An 11,793-nucleotide genomic window follows, 5' to 3' on the forward strand; every position below is an offset into this window, starting at 1 on the left:
ATGGATTTATACTATTCATTTGTGTATTACATATATATATACATACATATATATGTGCATGTATATATTATAGATAGCTTATATATAGTATCATGTATAAATATATATGGTATATATATACATATATTGTAAGATATATAGTTCTATATATTATAGATTTTTACTATTCATCCATGTACTATACTATATTTTGGTTCTTTGGTTTTAACGACAATCCGGAAGATTAAAATGTCTTGCGGACGTTGCGTGTTATTGACCCACTTTCCTGTTCAAAAATCTCGAACGGAGTGGATGTTCAAAATACGAAGTGTAGTAAGAAAAAAGACATTTTTTTTTATGTAGCTTCCAATACAGCTGTATCAGATTAAAAGAAAAAAAACCTTAAAACAGAGGTATGATATTATTTTCATTTTGGGCAATACATAAAGGTTTAGTACAGCTATTTCAGATACCAAATGTCTGTGATAAGTAAGCCTCCCTTTATAAAGACAATACAAACCATATCAATTTCATCAAAACATTAAAAAAAAAGAAAAAATCAGATTACCTCTGCAATTCATGTATAATTATCACTACGTTTTATAGAACTTCAATAGAAACAAAATTTTTCATATGATATTTTGTTAAATAATTCACCTCATGTTATAAAAAAAAACTTAATATGTTTGTTTCAAATGAATTCACATGGAATTCATGATTAATTAGAACAGAACAAATGCCATGAACAATAATACGTGTTTCATCTCTAACTTGATTTTCTCTATTGATTACGACTGATTGGCTGGACTGTTTTGGCGAGCAAGCGAGCGAGAGAGCGAGAGAGAGAGAAAGAGAGAGAGAGAGAGAGAGAGCGAGAGAGAGAGAGAGAGAGAGAGAGAGAGAGAAAGAACGAACGAAGAGGAAGGAGAGGGAGAGCACAAAAACAAAACAAAGCGAAAAACAGAAGACGAACCACTAGCCATCTCCCTCCTCCTTCCTCCCCCAGACTACGGCCTCGACAGCAACGCCTCCAGCTACTTGATGCTCATGGCCGGCAACCCTATCATCACCAAGAGGAACATGAGTGAGGAGGACCTGGCCGTTGTCCAGCGAGCTCACAGCACTATCCACGACCTCCTCGTACGACATGGCATGACCTTGCCGGAACTCATCAAGGCTCTGTCCTATACGTGGGTACATCGAGGTCTTCTTCGTGTGTGTGTGTGTGTGTGTGTTAGTCTGAGATATAGAGATGTAAAGTGAGTCACGGGGATATTAGCCAGAGGGATGCTCAGAGCGAGAGCCAGAGCGAGAGCCAGAGCTAGAACGAACTGGAGAGAGGAAGAACTGATAGATCACACCTTCCACAAGCAGAACAAAACACAAAAGGATAGAATATATTCCTCGAAAATGCACTCCACATCAACATATTCTACCACTGATGATACCCCTTGGTCACCGCACCCGATTTCACATTCGCCAACAGGTGCGAAGAACTGATCACGAGCTGTATGTATAACTACTACTACCTTAGAAACCAGGACTGCTGCCAACACTACGAGCCGATAGAGACCCGGATGGGTCTGTGTTACATGTACATCTCTCATCCCAATTTTCGACAGACATTGAACGGAGATTACATGGGCTTGAGCCTGTACATGAGGATTCCTGAGGATGACACACCAGGTGAGATAGTCTTGGCAGAAGACATATAAGCTTATGGATATATGGATAGGTAGATAAATAGATAATATACATACGTAAATACATATATGTATATATATATATATATATATATATATATATATATATATATATATATATATATGTATGTATGTATGTATACCGTGTTTTTTTCAAATATTTTATTTGAATATATATAAAGTGCCGGTTGACAAGCAGTTACCGCAGTGTCTATTCAGTTATGTCCACTCACTATATGCATAGACTCTCTCTCTTTCTCTCTGCATGTTTGTGCCTGTGTGAATGTTTTTTTTTTTTACACCAGATAGAGCGTATGGCAAAACGAGGTGAAGTCTTATTTAAACCGTTTCAACAATTGCATGTTTTCTTGTTATGCAATCGACAAAAGTATCGTTGGATTGTAATCGCAGGGTAATAAATATATTACCAGGGGCATATATTCACTTTCTGATAGTGACGCGAATCCTGGTGCATGATTACTTTGCACTTGTCGTAAATGTTCGTGTGGAGTTTGATTACAACACGTGATATGTATATTTTGATATTTGTTATAGGTTTCCGATTATGTAGTTATGTTATATTTTAGAAATAAAATGATGAATGGTGGTCAAGACACTCGCTGACAGAGAAGGCAGGACACCGAAATTTGTAAAAGATCAATTATCTATTTTTTCGTTTAAAGCTTGACATAATTTTGAAAACATGCTATGTATACACAGCATATTCTATAAATTGAGCCTCAGAATTTCCCTGTCTGTTAGTTCACATCTATTTGCCTCTGTATACAAGCTATCTACTGATGCCACCCACCCTCCGCCTCCATTCTCTAGAAAGGAGCGAGATTGCGTGTGTGTGTCTTGGCTCTTACTGATTGGGTAGATTATTGAATCGCTCCTGCACTGGATACCTGTCAATTATTGATCTGAATAAAAAGCTCCGAATTAAACATATAAAGTAGCAAAGGAGCCCTGCTTTGAAACTCCCCACTCTTCCTGACAAACATGTATATTAGATTGATATAAAAATAGTTAGATGAATATTTAGATATACTTATAAATACAAACACATACACATGCACGCACACACGCACGCGCACACACACACGCACACGCACACACACACACACACACGCATATATATATGTGTGTGTGTATACATAAGTGTGTTTGTATATACAATCTTCGCATGAATATACAACCTGACCCCTCTCCGTATGACCAGAGCTGTCCAGGCACATCCTCGACATGACCCAGACTATGAAGGACGGACTTCAGGTCACCGTGACCAACAACGTGACCTACCCGAGCTTCGCCGTGGCATCTGAGAGCACCACTCTGACCCCTCACACGCTCACTTCCATCGCCCTTCAACTCACCGAGGTCAGAGGTCATGGAGAGAGTTACATGGAGACATTGTTGTTTCTTTGAATTTGAGTTTTATTTGAGTTTGTTTTGGTTTTGTAGTTACTGTGTGTTTATTTCATAGCATTGTTGTCTGTTTCATGTGCTATTCTGTATTTAACATTCTTATTATTTTCTGCTTATTTATACGTTTGGCAATTCTTTTTGTTTATTATTCATTGCTTAGTTCATGTATATTGCTTTTGGTGCAATATTTTTAATGAAGGCAACACGGAATTACTTATTTTGTCTGTTATCCTACGCTCTTTCTCTTCCTGGTTTGTATTGTTTATTGTTTATTGATTCCGTGTTTTTTTTTATTATATTCCATTCATATTCTTTTGAAATGCTTTGTTGGTTTGATGTGTATTTTTGTGTTATTGGTAGGTAAAAGCGTAGATTGATATATTGAGAATATTTGTCATAAGATATTTCTTTCAAAGGCTTGTAGGTAAAAAAAAAATCTTGTTTCAAATTGTTTTGAGTTTGTATTTGGCGACTTTAGTGTCTTTTAATGAAAATGATCAGATACCTTCGAGGTTATTCACACGAGCGCTCAGACACACACACACACACACACACACACACATACTTACCCCCACCCCCCTCCACAAACACAACTATACCCCCCATTAAAAAAAAAAAACACAAACAAACAAACAAAACACACACTTCCATCCCCATCAAAGCGTAGCCCCGACAACGACCCCCACTCCCCCGAGTACCTAACGCCCCCCTTCCCCCCTCCCCCCTCCCCCTGATCCCCGGGCCGCCCGCAGATCAACGAGGAGCGAGTGAAGACGGTCGTCGACGTGTGGGAGCCGCCGTGCATCCCCGCCCACCGACTCGACCCCCGCCAGGATGTCGACGCCATCCTCGACACCAACATCAACTGCTTCGACCGCATCGTCCTCCACTGTTTCCTGAAGCTGTGTGGCTGCTCGCTCTACGGGATGACGCTTCGGGACGGTGAGTGGACGGGGGTCTCTGGGGGCCATTTTTTTTTTGGCGTCGGAGGTGAGCTGGTTGAGGTCTTGGTAAACATGGTCACACATGGTAGAAAAGATACGCTTATGGTCGAAGTAGGTTTTTATTGGAAGAGGGACAACAATTTGGAAAGCCTGCGAGATTCACTTTTCATCTTTCTGTAAGCCTACTTTGTGTATGGTGTTTTTGTCTGCCATTGCATAGATTGTTTTCTCATCCACATACTCACTCACACACACACACGCACACACACACACACACACACACACACACATTCACTCAAACACACACACACACACACACAAGTATACAGCCACTCACCCACACGGGCGTATGGCTACCAATACAAATAGACGTAGACAGATCGATTGAGATAAATAAAAGAAGACAAGATTTGAATAAACCGGCAATCATGCAAAAGATCAATAAATAAAAATCTTCAAAAGAGAAAAATGCAAGAACGTCAAAAAAAAAAAAAAACTATAGCCATTCATACAGTACATCATAACCATCCTTTCCTGATGAATCATCTTCCTCTACCCACCACTATAACTATTTACTCATCTTTGCTTCCTCTCTCTCCCAACCCTCCACCCTCTACACTACAGCCCCGATCTGCACTCTGAACGAAACAAACAGCTGCTACAGTACAGTATTCATCGAGCTGAGCAGGTTCATGAGAACGAACGCTTTCGAGAAATCGTCTTCGAAAGCTGAGGACGCGCATTTTCTCGCCGACACAAGACGCTGTATTGAGGAGAGTGAGTTTGTCTCGGCGTTTTGTTGTCAGCTTGTTATTCTAAATGTTCGAGTTGTCCATTTGTGTGTGTGAGGATTTTGTTATGTGAATTCCTATTCTGGTGTTTCTATTTTGAATATTTGATTTGTCTTCCTGTTGTATTTGAAGTATTGTATAATCACTTCAATAGGTATCCTGGGTTTAAATTGTTATTCAGCTTTATATAAACATCAAGTAAATATTGTAAGTATCGATATCTTTCTGTCTTTTTGATTCGATAAAAGATTTTTAAAAATCTTATTTGGTCTCGTTTCTCTCCTTTCTTTGAAGATTCTGTCTTCTTCGTTTTCCAAGTATCTGATCTATAATCACTTTGTCTATGCTTGAATTACTACCCTGCATTTTTTGTCTTTAATTTATTAGTGATGAGTATGTATATCTGTATATCTTACTATCCTGTTCTTCTTTTAATCTTGCTGTTGAAGTTGTCCTTCCACTGTGTCCGCATCACAAAAATATTCAAGTTTCGCTCCTGCTATATTCCTATCTGAATATTGTCTATGTATTTAAGTACTCAAGATGCTATCCCGCTCTATCGTAATTTCAAATGTATCACATCTAATTATATAAGCGGCTATCTTGACATTCCAGCATTTGTAAGTAATGTACGATATGTAAGTTGCCATCCTTTACTCTAATGATGTCTTGTTGGGATGTGACGGCTAGTCAATAGTGAACGACTGTGTTGTGGCAGCGAGAGAGAGAGAGAGAGAGAGAGAGAGAGAGAGAGAGAGAGAGAGAGAGAGAGAGAGAGAAGGCGTGAGAGATAAAGTGAGAAAGAGAGAGAGGAAGAGAAAGAGAGAGTGAGAGTGTGAGAGTGTGTATGTTTGAGAGAGAGAGAGAGAGAGAGAGAGAGAGAGAGAGAGAGAGAGAGAAAGCGAGAGGGATAAAGTGAGAAAGAGAGAGAGGAAGAGAAAGAGAGAGAGAGAGAGAGAGAGAGAGAGAGAGGGAAAGAGAAAAAAAGATAAATAGATAGTTTGTTTAATGAATAGATATATAATCATGCGGATAGATAGATAGAGTGATATATGGATAGATAGAGAGATCAATATTCGCCCGTTCCTGTAATGTAAGAGAAAAAGCAAGATTATGAAAGAAGTACTATAATTGATCCGATTACGCCATGCATTCGATGGTAGTCCAGACTCCGTTTTTGTTGTCCATTGATGTTTGAAATTAAATTTGGGAAATGTAAGAGGAGTGAAGCAGTTAGTATAGATTACCGTCATTAGTTAAAAAAAAAAAAAAAAAAAAAAAAAAAACGGGGAATAATAGAATAAACATTAGAATTCTTTAGAAAAAAATCCGTTGCCATATAATCATTCATGAAAATGTATCACACCATCGTAACTTGTAACACTGCGTTCCAGTACACAATCAGTGCCATGACAAGAGGGTGTGTCGCCACTATCAGTATGATTACACCGTCACCACGTCTCCCATTGAGCCAAGTCTGTTGGATGTGCTTCGTCAGGATATGAACGACAACACGTAAGTAAGAGAAAGGCCTTAGCCATGTCTTGGTGGTGGAGTGTAGAGTATAATTTTGGAGGATTTATAGGTATTGCTGTATAATGTTTTATTTTTGATTCATTTGTTTTCATTCTTGCGAGTCTACCTACCTCTACGCAAACTATAGATCATACAATAGCACGTACAATATCACCATTTCATTTTCAAAAGGTATTTTCATGTTCTACAAAATACGTGTATACATCTTGTCGAAAGTCCTAATGGTCGTGATGGTTTATGTCCTACCGCTTTTAATGTAATCCTTTGTGACAAAAGGTGTCTGATCCGATTATCTTCTCACTCTATATGTACTTTTTTACTTCTCAGTTAGTAATGGTGTACTCTGTAGAAAACCTGTCAGTTATTTTTTTGCATGCCGGGTGGAACTTACCATGCATCGATTTGTTAAAAGATGCAACTATGTATAATGTATTTTTCTTCCATTCAACCTTTTCTCATCATTTACATGATGATAGGAAGTCACTCATATCTACCCTCAGTATCTTGAACATTTTATGTAGTGTAATTCATATCCTTTCAACTTTCCAATGTCTCCTCTGCCCTGGAATATGTACAAGGTAGTCTGACCGACGCTGACAGTCTTCAACCTTTTCTGCTCAGTCTCAGTTCCTCTAAGCCCGCGGTGCCCCCCCCCCTTTGTTATTCCGCGGCTCCCGACGTATATATGATAATCTCCAAGGCGAGCATCAGTATCCGTCATCTTGTCAGATTCAGTTATGGTTACGTATGAATTGTGTAATAGCTTTAAGACAAGGCCACTGTACGAAAGGATTTCAACTTAGTGATATGAAGGAAGATTTGATCTGAAAATGCTGAAGTACCTTAGACGGCCACGGCGGGATTCGAACCCATGAATTTCATTGGCTTCATGGCTCCAGGTTGAGGACCCTTACTCCGAGCGCTCTACCTATGTTGAATTTTTTTTCGGTTTTCTTATTATCTTTTTATTACTCTCCGGTCTCCATCACTCCCTTCCTACTTTTTAGATATAGTCTGTTTCTTTTTTTTTACGTCGACATGTAATTAATGAGTGTATTTTTTTCCATTTCATTTCACTCGGTTGTTCAGTTTTCTCTTTGGCTCTTGATTCATCCTGCTTCGTTGTGTATTCTTATCTTCACATCTATTTTCCTCTTTATCTTTCGGCATCCTCTCCGGGTTCTCCACGTTCCTTCTTTTTCTTTTACATCCTTTTATCTTGACTCTCACCCTCATGCATATTTTACGTTAGTTCTAACTTTTGTTTACTTATTTTTTTTTCTGTCAACACATATTTCATCTTTTTCAACGAACTAATCTCTTGCTTGTCCTTTTACTGACGTTTCTTTTACAACTTACATTTTCATATATATATATATATATATATATATATATATATATATATATATTTATATACATATATATATGTGTGTGTGTGTGTGTGTGTGTTTGTGTGTGTGTATGTATGTTATGTATAACAACAATGTATTTATGTATATATATATACATATATGTGTGTGTGTATTTATATATATATATATATATATACATATATATAAATTTATATATACATACACATACACATACACATACACATACACACATATACATAATGTATATATATATATATATATATATATATATATATATATATATATACATATATATACATATACAAATATATATTCATATACATAACACATTTATATATAGACACATACACACACATACACATACACGTACGCATACACACACACAGGCATATAAGTATACACACAAATAGAGACATGCATATACATACACAATACAACTTACGCAAGACCTTCCTCTCACTCCCGCAGGTCCAGAATAGCTGCCGTGACCATCTACTTCTCCTCCCTGGATTACACTCTCATCCAGCTCTATCGGATGAATTATGATGAGCTGATTAGTGAGTCGTTGACTGTTGTTGATTGTGTTGTTGATGGCATCATGTTAACGTTTTAGAAGTCCAGTTTTTGGGATTGATTTTGATTATGATTATTATAACATCTTTTAGATCATCTGTTCGTCGCTGGAGTCATATCTACTGCACTGAATATAAAGTCTAAATTCAGTGCTAGTAGGGAAAGAGATCTGTTATGGGAACATATGTGAATTGTAATTACATGATAAGGATCAGTGATGGCATCAATAATTACAAACCGAATATTCCTCAAATAAAACATGCGTTGTAATAGTGACTATTATAAAGATTATAACAAACTTCTCTAAGTACTAATAGAAGTACTATAGCAGATACAGTATAACTGCTGCAACTAGTATATCAGACAATAATTGTTAAAACCTCCATTACAGACTACTGTAACAACTATGTTAGATTTTATGGTAGAATTATTGTAGCCGGATCCTTTTGGATTGCATAGCTGTAATAATAAACTGTTATAACATCTATGAGAGCCCACTATGACTACTATGATAGAATACTTTCACTGCTATAACAGGCTGCCATAGATTTAACAATAGACCACTGAAAGTTACAACATGAATCCCTTCAGCCCTTCAGTCCATGTAACGACCATAACGGATAGAACAACATCCAGCCCTTCAGTCCACGTAACAACCATAACAGACTCGTTAAACACCCATCCAACCAACCCTTCAGTCCACGCAACAACCATAACAGACTCATCAAACACCCATCCCTCCACCCCTTCAGTCCACTCAACAACCATACCAGACTCATCAAACACCCATCCAACCAACCCTTCAGTCCACTCAACAACCATACCAGACTCATCAAACACCCATCCAACCAACCCTTCAGTCCACTCAACAACCATACCAGACTCATCAAACACCCATCCAACCAACCCTTCAGTCCACGTAACAACCATAACAGACTCATCAAACACCCATCCAACCAACCCTTCAGTCCACGCAACAACCATAACAGACTCATCAAACACCCATCCAACCAACCCTTCAGTCCACGCAACAACCATAACAGACTCGTTAAACACCCATCCCTCCAGCCCTTCAGTCCACGCAACAACCATAACACACTCGTTAAACACCCATCCCTCCAGCCCTTCAGTCCACGCAACAACCATAACAGACTCGTTAAACACCCATCCAACCAACCCTTCAGTCCACGTAACAACCATAACAGACTCATCAAACACCCATCCAACCAACCCTACAACCATTCCACTCTCAATTTCCACGCAGGTACCTTGGGTGGCTACATGGGCCTCTGTCTCGGTAGCAGTTTCATCACCTGGATTGAGTTCATCATTTACAACGTCACCCTGAGTTACGCCTTATTCAAGATAGTGATGAAGAAAGTGATGGGCAGGTCAGAAGTTGCGCCGACGGTGATGGTGAAACCAGCTGATGGTGTGAAGGGTGATGTGATGAGGGTAGGATGGTGATCGGGTTTTTAGAAGTGAGGATAATGGGGTAGTTAATGGTGGTGGGTATTTTTCATGTTGAGATGGGAAATATGATTATACACCATAGATATCGATGACTGCAAAAAATACTAATGACACTGTAATCCCTATTGATGGTTGTGCTTGTGATGGTGATTATGATGTTCATGATGGTAGTAGTGACCTTTTTTATACTAATTCTAACATTATTGATCATAAGGGATATGTTAATATTAGTCAAGATGATGATATAAATGACAATAATTAGCATAATGATAATGATGGTAATAATGACAATAATAAGAATAACAATTATAATGATAATGAGGATAATAATGGTAATAATACTAATAATAATGATGGTAAGGATAATAGAAGTAATAATAATGATGATAGCGATAAAAATGATAATGATAGTAATGATGATAATGATAATGATAATAGCATTATAACGATGATAGTGTCAATGGTAATCATGTTACTGATAATAGTAATGCTAGGGAGAATAATGATAATGATAATGTTAATGGTAGTGATAGTAATGGTAATGATATCAACAATAATGTTAACAATAACGATACTGATGTTAATAATGGTGATTATATTATAATGGTGATGGCATTAATGATGACCATAATGATAACAATGATAATAATGATGGTAATGATAACCATAATAATAATGATAATAATGATAACACTAAAAATGATAATCATAATAATGTGAATAATGGTAATGATGATAATGTTGATGGAAATAGTAATAATAACAATAATGGTAAATGGTAGAAATGGTAGTAATAATGCATCTATAATGTCCCTTGCTACTATGATAATGCTGATATTGAAGATAATAGTAATAATGGCATGGCAATGATAATGATTGTGATAATAGTAATAATGATAAAAATGAGGATGAGGGCTATGGTAATGATGATAATGATAATGATGACAATAACGATATCAGTAATAACGATAATGATAATCATGATAATAATAGTAATCATAATGATTGACAATAATGATAACTTAAACGATGATAACAGGAACATCAACATTATTTTTAGTGTTACTCAAAGCATTCTTACTTCAATTGCCCTTTTTGTAAGTATTTCAAACAAAAATAGGAATAGGAATGGCTTAGAAACTCAAAAATGTTAAGCAGATAAAAAGATAATGACCTCATTTTTGTAAAGAATTTATTTATTGAACGTGTTTTAAAAATCAACAAATACCAGTTTTGTTTTGTAAATACTTAACTCAGATTTATGTAAGGCGAAAAGTGTATATATACTTGTAGAAATAACTTTAATCTATTTCATGGAAAGACATATTTGTCATCCTGCATTACCGAGTAAAATATACAACAGGATATATAACTGGTTATAATAGAGTCGACATAATACGATACACTGCGATAAGAACTGAAAAAAGAGTTATACTACTATTCGGTTTCATTTGAATTAATTAGAGCATTTGTTTCGTTCATTAATGAAATTGCTTGAAAAGTTAATTTCATAAGTGCATTTTTTTGCAAAAAATAAATAAATAGATGTAAAGTCCTAAAATTTAAAAAGCATAATGCTTGAATAAAAGCACACATACAGCTAGAGAGAGAGAGAGAGATAAAGAGATAAAGAGAACGAGAGGGAGAGACAGATGAATATCTGAAAAGAAGAACGAATCCGAAAGTAGAGACAGTAAATATGTAGGTAAAGTATTGATACCGACATCCTATTCAAAACAAGAAGAGATACACACCCGGCACCACTCACCGTATAGCCCTCTCCTAAAACAACACCCCTTCGGATGTAGGACCGACCTAGAATGACCTTAAAGGCTGTTAAAATGGCTCCAAAAGAACGGCAGCGTTTATTGTCCGACTTGCACAGTTTGACTCCCCAAATGAGGCGGGAAATAATGAGATTGTCTTTTAATCTAGATTCATTGGAGGGACGTCTTATAGAGTGTGCGACGATAGATCAGCTGTTACTTAATTG

General features: G+C 37.0%; 1 protein-coding gene across 1 annotated transcript in view; it reads left to right on the top strand.

Moving 5' to 3' along the window:
- LOC122259236 (acid-sensing ion channel 1-like) overlaps nucleotides 1–11,054 on the top strand; it is a 14,834-nt gene extending 3,780 nt beyond the window's left edge. The window contains exons 4-11 of the mRNA XM_086545997.1: nucleotides 986–1,169; nucleotides 1,466–1,665; nucleotides 2,905–3,062; nucleotides 3,863–4,052; nucleotides 4,679–4,831; nucleotides 6,240–6,360; nucleotides 8,223–8,311; nucleotides 9,592–11,054. Of these exons, the coding sequence (XP_086402123.1) occupies nucleotides 986–1,169; nucleotides 1,466–1,665; nucleotides 2,905–3,062; nucleotides 3,863–4,052; nucleotides 4,679–4,831; nucleotides 6,240–6,360; nucleotides 8,223–8,311; nucleotides 9,592–9,794 (1,298 nt within the window). The 3' untranslated portion in view covers nucleotides 9,795–11,054. The remainder of the gene's footprint in view (nucleotides 1–985; nucleotides 1,170–1,465; nucleotides 1,666–2,904; nucleotides 3,063–3,862; nucleotides 4,053–4,678; nucleotides 4,832–6,239; nucleotides 6,361–8,222; nucleotides 8,312–9,591) is intronic.
- The last annotated feature ends 739 nt before the right edge of the window (nucleotides 11,055–11,793 follow it).

Source organism: Penaeus japonicus, unplaced genomic scaffold (assembly GCF_977035675.1).
Source record: "Penaeus japonicus unplaced genomic scaffold, GWHDUDI00000001_assembly GWHDUDI00000017, whole genome shotgun sequence".
In the NCBI taxonomy this organism is placed as follows: domain Eukaryota; kingdom Metazoa; phylum Arthropoda; class Malacostraca; order Decapoda; family Penaeidae; genus Penaeus; species Penaeus japonicus.